Genomic DNA, 16,456 nt, shown 5'->3' with positions numbered 1-16,456 from the left:
TCCTCATCAATTCAGAAACATGTATATTAGTGACGAATGGTAAGGAATCTGGTCTTACCCAAAAACAGTTCTGGCCTACATCCTCAGCAGGTCCCAGTAGGAGAAGTGTCTTTGTTATTCACGTTGGGCTCCTCAAATTACATGAGCTAATTTATGCTAACATGAGACCCTGGCATCTGAGGTCTGCTAGTTCTCCAGGGAGGATCAGGGCTGGAGAGTGAGTTAAACTATGTGATCAAAGAATCAATCAAGCATTCCAAATAATGAAACTTTGGTAAAAATGTGAAAACCAAAGCATAGGTAAATTTTCCCAGTTGGCAGTACTCTGCATGAAGTATCATAGATTTTAGCTAGGCGTATATATACAACATTGTCCAAGGCTTCACCAGGAGTGGACAATTGGAAAGGATGACTGGAATTTAGACCCATCCCATCCTTACCTCTGTCCAATGTTCTCTTCCTTTGTCTGGTCCTAATTTGTATCCTTTCTCTGGAATAACTATGATTGTGAATATAATAGCTTTCAGTGAGTTCTGTCTTTCCAGTGAATTATTGAACCTAGGTGAATTTGGGAAACCTCTGAATTTATAGTCACCAAGATGCTCTACAATAGTAGAATTTCAAATCTTTGGGATTTGAGGTCAGTTTATTTCCTCTGATATTTTCTCTTCTAGAATGTGTAGGTAATCAGTCCTGCTTTGGAAAAAATTCTCTTTAAGAACAGTAAGAAAGACAATTATGATTACTAATACTGGTCCCTATCTGAATCTGCCGAATAACAGTGGTATCTATAAGATTTAGATTATGAAGCATATTTACATAGCACAGGATTCAAGAATTTTACTTTCAACAGAAGTATTCCAATACAAATATAAAGATTTTCAGTTGGTGCTTCTCATGTAGTTAGGACTCCACACTTCCACTGCAGGGGGCATAGGTTTGATCCCTGGTTGGGAAACTAAGATCCTGCAAGCCATGCAACACAGCCAAAAAAATAAATTATGAAGAAAACATATACCACTTACTGTAATCTCTTAACTTTGACGCTATCAAGAGATAATTTGATTAAAGCAAAAAGTTTTAGACTGTTATAATCATACAGGTAGAGAAATTCTAACTAGTTTAAATAAGACCCAGTCTTTCACACTAGAGCAAAGTAAAAAGGAAGAACACAGTAAAAAGGAAGGTAACCAGAGAGGTAGGAAGCGGCTCAGGGAGTCATTTTTGATATATGGAAAGACTAATTCATGGTTAAGTTAGACACAGGTGAACAGGAAAACAAGGAAATATAGGGAAAAATTTACATAGTTATGAAAATGATCTATTTTCAGAAATCTAGAGAACAGAAAATAACTGGATACCAAAAAATGACAAAGAGAAATTTATCAATTAAAAAGCCATTTAAACAAAAGACCAATTTATACATTCCTTTGAATTATGTCCATAAAAAATTTAAATATACAAATCACAACCCCAAACCCAAAAGAATCTTTTTAAACAAATGAAATACATATAATGACAAATTCAGAATCCAAATCATTTAAAAATATTTTAAAAATCACAGTAAATTCTATCTTACAATACGAAATAAAAAAATCAAAATGAGAGTTACATACAGTTGTTAAAGTTTCAAAAGTTCAATGATGGAGCAATGGTACCATAATTTCTTTAAATAAATTCTACTTACTAACATTTGTACAAGATACCTATTTCAATATTGTTAGATAATGAATTTAAATAGCAAATGTTGAAACAATGAACACATTGAATTATAGTTATTCTTAAAACATCCTAATTTTGCCTATGTGTCCAAAATTGTGAATTACAGTAATATCCTCAAGAAAAGCCAGGTATTTGGTAAAGCAAGGCACACAGGACCAGATTTTGATAACGGTACTTTTTCTTTGGTCTTATAAGTACTTTAAATATGCTACATATCTGGGAGATTCTTCAGATGACTTTCAATATAGCATAAATAACTTTTATAACCTTTTTATCATGTACAGCATACATTCACATGTAATTAAATATTCTAACAATGAATATGTAAATAAAATGAGTGATGCTAAACCATTTTTAAATACAAAACTCAGATGAGTGACTATACAATGACATGTTAAAGTTTAATAATCTGATATGTAGGAAAAGTTTATCAGTTCTTAGGAATAGTCTTATTACACTAGGTCTACTAAGCACAAAGTCAATTAGTTTCCACTCAGATTCTGTCTCCTTGGAATCTAGTTTAAATCTCAAATCACCTTTCCTTCTATGACACTGTGACATTCAATAAAAACTGATGTAAACATTCAAGTTTTGCATGTCTAAACTACATTTTCCACTGTAAAAGTAGTCTACGACTTCTCTAAAAATCACTTATTAAAGAATTGGTAATATTACTGTGTTGATTACATCTATATGTTGCATTTCAAGCTTTTCTTCCAAAATACCATAGTTTTATTAAAGTTTTATAGAACTATCAACTGGCACTCTTCTCCCATGCGTTAGCACGTTTCTTTGAAATGGACAAAGTTGTTGAGAGATAAATGTAAACTTTAAAAAGTATAAGAATTTAAATAATCAAGGAATCATCATTATAGAAGGTTGATATAATAAGGCTTTTGGAGGTCATCAAAACACACACCACACACAGAAGAAAATGGCATTACGTGTACCTATGACGTCATCTAGGACATGGGTCCACTGTTTCAAATATGGTTATTTCTTTATGAATCAAAAGCTATAGACTATACAACCAATTCTCTATTCCAACCTACTAGAAAAGCAAAATATAAACTATGTTTGTCTAATAAAAGTTTGCTTTGAGAATATACTTTAGACTATTTTGCCCATTCTCCAAACTCTTGACTACATTTTATAAAAGTTGGAAGGAATCTTGAAAATTGTGTTATTTGGGGGCACCTGAAAATATATTACTACTATAACTAACATGCTTGATGTCCAATAATTTGCTTGTTAAAATTGGGAGAAACTAAACTTGAATTCACAATTAATGATGAATGCATACCACATTAATACATAAGTACCCAACACTTCAGTGTAAGCTGAACATAAATCTTTATATTTAGTCTTGAGGTTTTAGATTTCTCTTAGCATTAAGTAGTAAATGTAAATCTGAATGTTGTTATAGTCTAAAAACACCATTCTCAAATTGTAGTAAAGTTATTTAATAAATACTCTAAAAAGTAGTCCCTGAAAAATGTAAGTCAGAGTTCCAGAAAGTTTGCTTGGCACCAATTTGGAATTACCAGCAAATAAATGTAAAAATACTTTGTAATTTTAAGCATTTTTAAAAACTCTGAATGGAATATATTAGGCCTGTGTCTTGTTGAGACTAGGTTTGCCTCAGCAAAGTAACACAGCCAGTCCTAATTAGCCGAGACTAGCCAACAGATTGTAACATAGTATTTTCAGCCAAATTTTAACAAAATCCATTAGAATTATATAAAAATATTTATTTTTTTACAGTTTTTATACAATTAGAACAGGAGACTTTTTAAAAATACATAATGCATGAAGGAAAAAATAAAGTACTTCTATACACAATAGGTAATTCTGTCTCTAGTCAACAATAAATTAAACCCCTATTTCAATTTTAGAAAGTAACTGTGCCCACCAATTCATTTGATCATTTCTGCTATATTTTCTCTCCCTGAACCATAACTCATGTAATTTGCAATCTCAACTCCAGTGCTAATCAAATGCAAAAAAAAGGAAAATAAACCACTACTGTAAAGCAAAGTTGGGGCTCTTTCTTGGCAGCTTTTGTAAGGTCACAAAAAGGGAGTTCAGAATTTGGCTGCCTCTCTCAGACATTTGATCATAATATTCCTAGGAATGGTGGGTTTATGAGAGGCCTAGAAAGTTCTTCTGAACACTTTGAATTTATAGTTATAGTGCCATTTAAAATATATCATGGCAATCTGGAATGTTTAAGTCATTCTGGTCTCAATTTATTCATGTCTATACTATGATATATTTGGTTGTTTTGTCATCGGTTATAGATCAGTGAATAAAATCGTCATCTAAAAACTCTGTAGTTGTGTACAGTATATGTTGTGATAGTTTAAAATTCTCCAAATGGAGACATTAGACAATAATTATTATTTTAAATTATTAAATGAGTATTTAACCCCTTTAAATTACATTTTAAAACTTTAATGGAAATTAACACAGAGAGAAATGTACTTTAAAGTAATAGTAAGGATTTATCCAATTTACAGAAAAAAATACAATTAAGAGACAAAGGACAAAACTCCATTAATGTAAAACTCACTGGCTACTATCTAGCACAGGAACAAATGGATTGCATTCAGCAGTTTCAAAGCACTAAAAAGATCTTAAAGTTTAGATGGAGAAACAGATGTGTATATTTCTTTATATTAAATTTAAATATGAATTTTATTCTCTGACAAATCAGACCCAGAAAGTTACTTTATCAACTTTTATGCATTTGAACATTTCCAACATATAGCAATCCTTTGTTTAGTAATCTCCTGTATAAATATAAAAATCTGAGATATGTGAAAATGGTTTTCAAATCATACTATTTCTTCACAGCTTTATAGATAATTATAATGTTCAAACTTTGAATATCCATGTTATTTGATATATCTGTACAGAAAGAATAAGATAAAAAACATTTAATAAAATTAAATATATATAATTTGCAAAATTGATGTCTGACACTTGCTGTGTGCTGTTTCAAAGAGTGCATAGGATATTTCTGTAGCAATCAAAAACATAATATCTTTTAAAAAACTCAGATTTTAAATTTCCTCTAGTAATTATTCTAATCCCTGGAAATACTTTCAAGTTTTGATTTTTAGATGCAATAGGTATTTTGTTACATATATGTATATTTTATCCTTAAACTTTTGTATTTTCAAACCATTTGAACATTATCATCAGATTCAGCATGATAATTTTCTCTTAGAATCTGTAGAAGTCCTCTGTGCAGCATTAATGTTGAGATTCCCAGTGCACCACTGTGAAAAACCAGATAAATTACCACTATGCTTTAGTGGGATTTCCTGCAGGTTTGGGATCATAACCATATAGGAAAGTAGCTGTTATTACAAGGATGGCTCCAAGGAAAAAGACACTAAATAGATGAAGAAAAAATGAAAAAGAGAAAATCAGATTAAAAACAACACAAATTATATTTCTTTACTATAAAATACAAATATAATTTGGGAAAAAATGTTCCAGTAACATGGCTAACAAATACTAAGTGGTTACTAGGTTCCAGATATTCAGCTAGGTGTTTTATATGTATTATCTCATTTAGTTCTCAAAACAACCTTATGAAGAGGGACTAGCATTGCCCTCATTTGTTAATATATGAAGAAACAGGTTTAGAGAATCTAAATAATTGTCTTAAAGTCCCACAGCTTGAAGCAGAAAATGGGATTCAAACTTGGGTATGTCTGACTCTAGAGCCAAACTTGCACTTCCATCCACTGTGCTATATATACTGTAGTCTCCTCCCAAAATAAGTATATATAAAATGTTATGTTTCATCTTTTTTTAAAACCATTTTTAAAAACTGTAGTTAATTTATAATGTTTTGTTAGTTTTGGGTATATAGCAAAGTTATTCAGTTAGACATGTATATGTATATAAAGTATTTCATTTTAGTATGCCTTTTACCTATAATACATTGAAGACTAACAGATTTCGATTTTTTTAACAAAATTTGAAAATATACAGGGAAAACTGCACTCTTTTCAAACCAAAGTAAAGTTCAGTTTAAAATCAAAGGTATTAATAAATAAAACTCAGGACTAATTTTTATAGTAGTAGTGTTAGTCGCTCATTCATGTCTGACCATTTGCAACCCCACAGACTGAAGCCCACCAGGCTCCTCTGTCCATGGGATTCTCCAGGCAAGAATACTGGAGTGGACTGCCATTCCCTTCTCCGGAGGATCTTCCCAACTCAGGGATTGAACCCGGGTCTCCTGCATTGCAAGCAGATTCTTTACCATCTGAGCAACAGGGAAGGTCAGTTTTTATAGGATGCTTTAAAAAAGGAAATTAGATTAACTGCAAGAAGACTTGGTTTCTTCTTTATCTATCCATATATATACAATATACCTTACTATAAACTAGAAATGAATAGAAACTGGTACTGGAACTTAAACTGAATATAAACTAGAATATCAATCAACTTTTAACGTGTATATTCTTTGAAGTGTTGTTACAGGGATATGAATTAGTCTTGTTTTTAAAGTTTTATTAACAGTTATGATTTAAAGGCCCTTCATAATATAGTCCTTGCAGTCTCTTTTGTTGTTGTTGTTGTTTTCTAGTCCTTGCAGTCTTATCTCCCACACTCCACCCAACCCCATCTATTAAGTCAGCCACTCCATTTAGGGAACACAACATGCCTTTTAGGACACTGTCTTTGTAGATGTTATTCCTCTGCCTGCAATGTCCCTCCCAAGAAAACTGCTTATTGATAACAACTTAGGTCTAAAGTCTCTAAGACTAACTCCCCTAAGCAAAGTTACTCTATGGTAATACTTTATCACACTATAGTAAATAATATGATATTTACATTCTGTTCCTCTGTTCAACCATGTGTTCCTCATGCATCATTATATTCCTAAGAACCTGGCATATATAGGGAGCTTAGTCACTACCTGTTATGATACGTCTAGTGTTGACTTGCTGCAGATGGGCAACTTTTCAAAAGCCTTGAATACAGGTATATGTATACAATTAAGAGAACATAATACTTCCTACAATGTATCCTGAAGAAAATTACTACCACAGGAATATTTGGTCAACTACTTAGACTCTGACTGAGCACTTTCTTGGTCAATCATAATGAGCTTTTCCTAGCTTTCCATAAACCTGGAATTGTATAAAATCACATGCTCAGTTGGAAAGTTGTCTGATTCAACTTTCTAGGAATCCATTCTATGATATCTCTAACAGGATCTACTAGAATATCTATTACTATCAGGAAACCCCTGCTTTCCCAATCCAGCTACTTTTAGATGGTTCTGAGAGAAAAAAATTTTAAGGAAGAAGCTACCAGAATTTAATACTTAAAGGATTTGCACCCCCTCTTTCTAATGGATTGTGTATATACTTCCATTGCTGTATTGATCAGTTATAATTTATTCTCATGTCTGTTTCTCTGATCACTGAGACCTCCTTGAAGATAGAAAATCATATCTTATTCATGCATTCCTATTTCTCTAGGATCTTCTAGTATACTGACAGACACATAGTGGAAACAATAAATTTTTGATAAAAGAATAAGCAAGTCTAAATATAAGGATGGTAACGCCAACAAGGAAAATAATGAGCACCTAAAAACAGGAAAGAGAATACTGGTGATATGATATCAGTAGAGATGTCCAGCACCCAGGTAAAAATAGGAAATTAGAGTTAAGGTGAAGCTGGGACTTCTTCATAGAGAAGACAGGTTAAGACATGACAGTAGATAAGATGGATAAGAAAGTGAGTGAGAACTGACAGGTTACCAAAGGAACAATCAGAAAGGCAGGTACAGGGGTTAAGGATAGTACTGAGAAACCAAAAAAACTGTTTCAGTAGGTGAAATGGGGACAACAAAGGAAAATATATTATTACATTCAGAATACAGATCTTTGCATTTATTGGATAATGGAAGTTTTCCACAAAAGTAAAAATACATAAAGATGGATGGCTTAGCTATCTATTTTAGGAAAAACAACCTGTCTCCTCCATCTAACTTGGTGTCCTATGCATATTCTCAAAACATTCATTCATTCAATAGTAACAGTACCATTGTCTTTTCTCCTTTTATCTTCATCCCAACATACCCCACATGCTCCCTCAGAAACATGGATTTACACATGTAAGTATGTACCTTACTGAAAAAAACTCCTACTCTTTTGTTCCTCTCCTTGTTTACTTGTTCATTTACTTGTTTTATTCCCTGCATGATTCAAAGATTTAAAGTTATCACCTTGGCCTTATATGAGGCTTTATTTTTTTAAGGTATGCCTTTTTAAGTTACCCTTAAAATCTACAAGTACTAAACATTCTCAAATAATATTAAAGCATGTAATTTCCCCCATTTAATAGGTAGGGAATTTAATGTTGTATTTAGTCACTAAGTCATGTCTGTCTCTTTTGAGACCCCATGGACTGTAGCCCACCAGGGTCCTCTATCTAAGGGATTTCCCAGGCAAGAATACTGGAGAGAGCTGCCATTTCCTTCTCTATGGGATCTTCCAACCCAGGGACTGAATCCATGTCTCCTACACTGCAGGCAGATTCTTTATTGCTGAGCCACCTGGGAAGCCTTCAGGTAGTTTAGGTAGGGAATAAAGCATCATTAAGATAGAGATGCTAATAGTCTCACTAGTAAGTAATTCATTCCCAAACCAAGCTAAAAACAGTAACAGAAATTCATGTCTCAGAAAAATTACAGATTTCAACACACATGTCTCAGTCCTACTGTTCAAGTTTCTAGAGAAGAACCAAACGACAAATGTTTAACATAGAAATACAACAAGCATATTACATTTTTCTACTACCATATTCCACCCATAATCCTATCTTACTTTCACTAACACAAATGAATTTTACTAACTCTTAAAATTTTAATATCTTAAACATTCATTCAACAATCAGAGTATCTATTATATGCCACGTTCTTGCCTTGCTTACTTATCAGATGGTGATAAGACTTTGGAAGACAAAAGGAAAGAATGTTTAAAGAGGGGTTGCTCTTTTTCAGAGAGATCTCTTGAAAAAGGGATATTGGAGCTAAGATCTGAAGACATGAGGGAGTATGCCATGTGAATATGTGAAAGTGAAAGTGAAGTCATGCCCGACTCTTTGCGACCCCATGGACAGTGGCCTGCACCAAGCTCCGCCGTCCATGGGATTCTCCAGGCAAGAACACTGTAGTGGGTTGCCATTTCCTTCTCCAGTGAATCTTCCCCACCCAGGGATCGAACCCAGGTCTCCCGCATTGTAGACAGACGCTTTACCGTCTGAATGAAGGTCAAATCAGAGCCCATAGCAAAAAGGTTAAAAGAAAAAAAAAAAAGTAAACAAGAGGTAAGTAATGTCAGATGAGGACAGAAAGATAGCTAAAAGCCAAACCAAATAGGCCATTGATGGTGACAACTTTTGAGTGACAAGGGAAGCAATCAGAAGGTGCAATCAGAAGGTTCCTGAGTACACTGATTTTGAAAATAATCATTCTGGTTACTGAATGGGGAAAATTCAGAGACACAGGTGAAGAAACAAGGAGGAAAGTCAGGAGCCTATTTCCTTAATCTAGATGACAAACGAGGGTGACTTGGATCATGGTGATAGCATTAGAGGTTGTGAGAAACAGTCACACTGGCAGTATTAAAAAGGAAGAGTTAATAGGATTTGTCTCTGCATTAGAATGACATGTGAGAGGACAGTAAAGAGAAGGATGACTTTACTTCACTGAGAAAAGAAAAAATTTTCATACACTTTAACTTTCTCTTCTAAAACTATCTATGTCCATATCTATAGACTCTGCCTTCAAAGAAGGATAAACGGTGTTCCTAAGTTAAAAGGCCTAAGCAATTGAAAGAGTGAAGGTATGTACAACAAACTGAGAACCCTGGCAGAGATGGGGAATGAGTTATCTAGTAGGCACTGAAGAGAAAATAGACAGACAGACAACTATATATAAAGGCCTGGAGTTCAAATTTAAATTTGAAGTTATTTGCCTATAAACAGTATTTAAAGGCATGAGAATAAAGATCACCAAGGAACTGAGAGCAGATATAAGCCCAAAGACGAATGAAGAGAGTATTCCAAAATTTAGAAAATGAGAAGATGAAGAGGGAGTGAAATTACAGGAAACTAAGGATGGTATCCTGGAATCCATTAAAATATAATCTCATTACCCTGGGATTACAAGTTAACAATTGTAGATCAAACAGCGCTTTCTGTTATACTTTCCTGTTCTCTCTCTGTCGCTCTCTTGGTGTCTGTGACACGACACAGTCCCGGGTCTCCTGCTTCACCCATCATTCTTTCTGCAATTCTCTAGACTATTCTTCTCCCTGAAGAACTTTCTCATGAGCCACCTTTCAAAGATGACTCAAATGATCTTATAAACAAATTATCTTCTTCAAGAATGTCACCTCCTTTCCTGGCTTAAGCTATATTAATTGTTTAAATGACTTTATATGACTTAATCATTTTTTAAAATATGACTTTTAACTTTGGGGGAAAGACCCCTATTCAGATCTACTGGGGAAATTCTGGCCAGCCAAACTGTATAAAAAACTGTCTAGTGTTAGACTTTCTTTCATGCATTTAGTTTGAAACCCTCTTAAAAAGATAGTTAAGTGAATCTTACTATATTTCTTTAAAAGCTGTAATAGAACAAAATTTTTCAGATCAGATCATATGAAGGACTCACGTTTCTAAATAAATCTAAAGAAATAGAAAAGAATACACTACCTGGTTGGTACAAAATCTTGTAGCCAAAAATAAGATATTAGTGTTGATAATATTATGGACAAAGAGGTTGCAAATCCTTTCAAAATGTTATCCGCATACTTAATAACAGCAGCTATTACAAGGCCTCCCAGTGCCTGCAGAAGTTTTAAAAGATTATTTTTAAAAATAGACACATATAAAACTGCTTTTCAAAATACTTTTTTGTCCTATAATCTAATTCCATTAAATAAGTGATTTTTATTAAAATTTCGTAACATATGAGCATCTAGGTTTTGTTTAATAGACTCTCTCTTTCAAAAGGTATCGGATAAAATAACTACCAGCAGAATCTGCAGTTTGTTATAATAGAGTCTGACCATATTATGAATAAAATATCTATCCTTATCCAATTTAGTAATTAAACATCACTTCTTCAGACAAACATGGGAAGATTGAATACTCAGATTAGTGAAACATTTTTATTTTTGATTAAAAATAAAATGTAATGATATTTTACTAGCCTTTTAATTGCCTAACTTGGCTTTCTTCCTCGAGTTTCTTCCAATTCTAATCTACCTTTCAAATTGCTGTCAGAGTACTCTTCCTGAAGCACTTTAATCACTCTCTTTAAGAGTGTAGAAAGAACTTTCTGCCAAATCCCTCTCAAACTCCAAATTGTAGCTACTTAAATAATGGTTTTACCATATCTCAGAGTTTTGTTTTCTACCAAACCCTGGAGAAGGGAATGGCAACCCACTCTAGTATTCTTTCCTGGAGAATTCCATGGACAGAGGAGTCTGGTGGGCTACAGTCCATGGAGTCGCAAAGAGTCAGACACAACTAAGTGACTTTCCCTTTATTTCACCAAACTCTACGTATCAACTCCCAAATCTGAGTTACCCACTTTCATTGCACCTCTTCAAATGGTAAAAGCTTTAAGAGAGAAAGTCACAAATGATGCCAATGAGCTCACTATAAATAGATGTTTGAGTCCTGTTATTTCTTGGCAGTGCTCTCATTCTTCTATTTTCTCCCTCATACCAGCTGTACCAAACCTTTTAAATTCTTCTCAAGTCTGTAGTCTCTTCTTAAGGAAAAAGGGCTTTCCTCCTCAACAGGATAAAAGCCATCAGAAAATCTTTCTCAAATTTTCTCTGAATTTTCACTTAGCCTTATCTCCTTTTCTCTTATCTTAAAAATAGAAGTATCCTTCTTCCTTTCAAAACACAGTTATCCTTTGCTACCTTCTCACCCATCTTCCCTAAGGGACTTTCAGCTTCAAATATCTCTAGAGAAAAGCTTTGTGAAGGCAGAGACTTGTATCTTCATTTTGTTTCCTCCAGAGTACTTAATAAGTATTTTTTGAAGATGAAATTATTCAACCGTTGAATAATTTCAAGTTATAAACTGAGGTTATTTGATAGGGATACTCCAATATGTGACGAATATTAAACTTTTAAACTGTTACAGATTTAAATATCTAGATCTGCTTCTTGAGCCTGAATGAACTGACTTTAGACTTGTGAAATGAGTAGAATTGTAGAAAAATTAAAAGTTATATTTTTCCTCAGCTTCAACTCTTTTATTCTTAATCTTGCATTTTCATTATGTTAAATTTAAATACCATAAAGTTCACATTACAGCATTTAGGTCAGTCCTATTTTAACTTCCCTGAATAAACTAGATATAACGAGAGTACTAACAGGAGAAGCCCTTTTTCCTCCTATCAGTACATCATAGCTATTTTGATTTTCTATGTTAAAATAAAGTTTATTAGCATAAATACAAAAATTTAAATGCTTTACCTGAAGAACAACAACTATCCAGGTCAGTCGGTTATATCCCTGAAAAAACCCATTCTTTGACACCAGTTCTCCATCATAAACATATACACCCATTAATCCAAATATACTCCCAAAGAAACCTTAAAAAAAAAAAAAGTAAAGTCTATGTTATATGTCCTTTGGTTTGTCAGGAGAGATATTTTTCCATTAACATTACAAATAATTTTAAACTTAACTTTTCCATTTTGATACAATTTGATTAAAAGTTTTTTCAGTTGTATAATTATATAAACTTAGAAAAAATATACTTAGTACTATACTATGACTAAGAAAAAGACATGGGAATGTAAAACAGAACATATTACCAGCTTTGGAGCACTGAAAAAATAGAGTGTATACATTACAGGACTGTATGGATATCCCACTCAAATATTTGTAAAATGTGCACTTTTTGTATATTTCACTGTATCTTCCTATTGCTAGATCTATATTTTCATATATTCACATTCATATATGCAGATATAATAACTCAGGTATGTGGTATGGCATTTTTCTTTATTTAGAAATTTTGGATGTATGATAAGTAATATCCAAAAAGTTAGAAAAGACACAGTCAGCCACAGGCAACATCAGAAGGTTGTTACTGAAGTGTCACCGTTATGGAAAAGTCAGCTCAATGAGAGAAGGAAATGTGTGTTGTTCACTGCTGAATCCCTTACTTCTACCACAGAGCTTATGGTAGACTTATGCCTTGTGACTACTGGAACTAAGATTTCCTGGAGAAATCCTAAGCTATGAATAAAGAAATGGTTATACTACAGGAGCCACCTCTTTAGGGGGAATTCTCTGGTAACATACTCAAAGAGTGTAGGGTAACCCAAATTTCTAAATAAAGTCATAACTAATCAAAGTATTCTACGATGAAAAAGGAACCAAAAGGGATGTGAAATGTTCTAAAATTTTATTTGCAGCAACTAGCAGTTTTTATAAAAGGTTTATTTAATTAAAGATACACAGACATCTTTAAATATAACAATATAATCACTTTAAAAGTAAGGTTAGAAAACATTTCAAACTTACCAAGTTGAATGTTTCTTATCCACACTGACTGTTTGGTTTCTTTTAAGATTTTCTCAAAGTAAACCCCAGCAAAGCCACTTGAAAAGCATGCTGTGAGAACTGCCATGAGGCCTACGAATTGTGAGCCAGCTGACAGTTCCTTAGAGTTAAGCTCTTGAGAATCTGAGGGCCACTGAACAAAAAGAAACAATACAAGTTTAATTCCTATAATATTTTACAAAATACATGTTTAGAGCCCACTCTTAGACCTTAAGGTAAAAGTGCAACCATTTCTATTCCCGGGGATTACAGAGGAAAGCTTTTGAAAAAACCTTACAATCATTTTTTTCCCATAGTGCTATTGCCTTTACAGTCTATAATTTCAAAAATACCCTAAAAAAAGAGCTGCCGTTGCTACAGTTTAGTCACTTGGTTGTGTTCGACTCTTTGCAACCCCATGGACTGCAGCCCACCAGGCTGCTCTGTCCATGGGATTTTCCAGGCAAGAGTACTGGAGTGAGTTGCCATTTCATTCTCCATAAAGAGAGAAAGAGAATGAATAAATGCACAGATGCACAAAATAGCCTCTATAAGCAGATCAGTTGTAGAAATTCAGAGTGTGAAGTGTTGGAGCAGCAAAAATAAGTCCAAAGTGGTTGCTGTATTATGGAAGGTCCATATCAAGCTAATCATTCTGAGCTTTATTCTGTAGATCAGTGTTCCTAAAACTTCACTTATTTCTCTATCCTTCTCATTGCTTTTGTCTACCTGAACTATTAGTTACTTGATTTTTTTAAATACCTCACTTTAAAAAATTGAATACCAACTACTTTACCTTAAGCAGGACCTATGAAAATATGGGTTTGATATGCCAATTATATTTCAGTAACACTCATTTAAATAAATAATGATTAGAAATATTTATTGAAAATATACAATACATACCACACTCTAAGGAAAGTGAATGCAGGGAGAGGGAAGGAGGACTTTGGATGGCAGGAAATTGACTTGATTAGATTTATTTTAAGATAGCCCACAGTGGTGAATAAGTGGAGGCTGAATTTTGGGTGATGGTAAAGAACAAAACCAAACCATCAATTAGGAGGCAAAAGATTACTTGAGAAACAAAGAAGTCATGAAATGGGGAAATGTTAGTAGAGACAGACAAGGACAGAATCAGGAAGTATTAGAAAACAGTCACACAGCAAAAGAGACACAGATGTATTGAACGGACTTTTGGACTCTGAGGGAGAGGGAGAGGGTGGGATGATGTGGGAGAATGGCATTGAAACATGTATACTATCACGTAAGAAACGAATTGCCAGTCTATGTTCGATACAGGATACAGGATGCTTGGGGCTGGTACACGGGGATGATCCAGAGAGATGATACGGGGTGGGAGGTGGGAGGGGGGTTCAGGATTGGGAACTCATGTACACCCGTGGCGGATTCATGTCAATATATGGCAAAACCAACACAGTATTGTAAAGTAAAATAAAGTAAAAATTAAAAAAAAAAAAAAAAGAAAACAGTCACAAAGTCTTAGTGATTAGATGTGTAGGCTGAAGGAAGCCTCTAGGACAACGCTCAGGCTAGGTAAATAATGACTGGAAAAAAATAGAAATAAAGAACAGGTTTGGTGGGGGAAAGGTAAAGTTTAGTTTTGGATACACTTGGTTTATAAGGCTTACTGAAGTGAAAAGTGAACCTGTTAGTCGCTCAGTCGTGTCCAACTCTTTGCGACCCCATGGACTGTAGCCTGTTAGGCTCCTCTGTCCATGGAATTCTCAGGGCAAGAGTATTGGAGTGGGTAGCCAGTCCCTTCTCCAGGGAATCTTCCTGACCCAGGGATCCAACCCAGGTTTCCCGCATTTCAGGTGGATTCTTTATTGTCTGAGCCACCAGGGAAGCCCACAACCAACCAAAGATGTCCAATGGTCTTTCAGATATACAAATCTGAAACTAGAGGTGATAACCAGAGTTGATGACACAGATCAAGAAACTATCAGCATATCTATTAATAAAAACATCCAGAAAGAATGAAATCTCCAAAAATAAGGACATAATTTAAGAGAAACAATAAGCCTATCAACAACCCCAATCTCTAATGTGTATATAAGGGAAGAGGACCCCAGGAAGGAAACATCTAAGGAATCATTAGAAAGATGTGAAAAGAACCAAGAAGGAGTGTATCAGGGAAGCTGACAGACAATAGGAAGGGAGTGACTGATCTCAAATGATCCGATACTAAGTAAAAATCAGCTTTGTTTTACAAAGTGTCTTATTTCCCTAAATAGACTATTCACTTCTTTGACTCAGATTATTTGATTTTATTTCTTTGTATCATTTATAGTCCCAATGTGGTATCTTCCTCATGGGGAAGCCCTCAAAAACAGATGTGAGAATAAGCATTAATTTGCATCAACAAATAACAACCATACTCTCCAAAATGAGATTTTGAAACTGTGATAAAAATGAAAGTTATACTTATCTTGAATAGTTACCTGTACAAAAGCAACTCCTGTCATCAAAATTACTAGGGAGAGCCACTGGTACACACCTAATTTTTTACTAAGCATTGACACAGAAAATAGTGCAGTTGTAAGAATTTTCAACTGATATGTGACCTGAAAAAGAAAACAGCTAATATTATTGTTTGTCTGTTTCTTAGAAGGACTACTAGAAATGTATTTTAGATACCTGATAAGTAGCTGCATCGAGATTTGACAGTGCCACATAGAGTAAATTATTCTGAAGAGTATATATCCCTGATGGAATAGCAAGTTTAAGCGTTTCCATAGGTTTATTCAGAATTTCATCATGTAGTATTCGATTCAGTGCTCTTAGACTACATTCTAGGAAAAAACACGAAATGGACAAAATCAGTAATTAAGTAACTCTGAATCCATTCCATATTCTCTCTCAAATCCTCGTTTTTTCACCTGTAAAAAATGGAAATTCAGCTACCTATTAAGATACTTTGATGTCTACAGATATACCTCAGAGAGATTGCAGGTTCGGTTCTAGACCACAGCCATAAAGTGAGTACCACAATAAAGTAAGTCACAGAACATTTTTGGTTTCTCAGTACAAATAAAAGTTATGTGCACACTGTATGATAGTCTGTTAACTGTGCAATGGGATTATGTCTAAGAA

General features: G+C 34.0%; 1 protein-coding gene across 6 annotated transcripts in view; it reads right to left on the bottom strand.

Moving 5' to 3' along the window:
- Positions 1 to 1,368: 1,368 nt before the first annotated feature.
- Positions 1,369 to 16,456, bottom strand: part of SLC35A3 (solute carrier family 35 member A3) — a 42,418-nt gene continuing 27,330 nt past the window's right edge. For all 6 annotated transcript variants that reach the window (XM_027972310.2, XM_042251378.1, XM_042251361.1 and 3 more), the window contains 6 exons: positions 16,001 to 16,155; positions 15,805 to 15,927; positions 13,322 to 13,493; positions 12,263 to 12,381; positions 10,479 to 10,612; positions 1,369 to 5,122 (listed from right to left, as the gene is read on the bottom strand). In XM_027972310.2, coding sequence (XP_027828111.2) covers positions 5,032 to 5,122; positions 10,479 to 10,612; positions 12,263 to 12,381; positions 13,322 to 13,493; positions 15,805 to 15,927; positions 16,001 to 16,155 — 794 coding nt within the window. In that variant the 3' untranslated portion in view covers positions 1,369 to 5,031. The remainder of the gene's footprint in view (positions 5,123 to 10,478; positions 10,613 to 12,262; positions 12,382 to 13,321; positions 13,494 to 15,804; positions 15,928 to 16,000; positions 16,156 to 16,456) is intronic.

Source organism: Ovis aries, chromosome 1 (assembly GCF_016772045.2).
Source record: "Ovis aries strain OAR_USU_Benz2616 breed Rambouillet chromosome 1, ARS-UI_Ramb_v3.0, whole genome shotgun sequence".
In the NCBI taxonomy this organism is placed as follows: domain Eukaryota; kingdom Metazoa; phylum Chordata; class Mammalia; order Artiodactyla; family Bovidae; genus Ovis; species Ovis aries.
The sequence above is the reverse complement of the archived record's forward strand: the minus strand, read 5'-3'. Positions and strand labels throughout refer to the sequence as shown.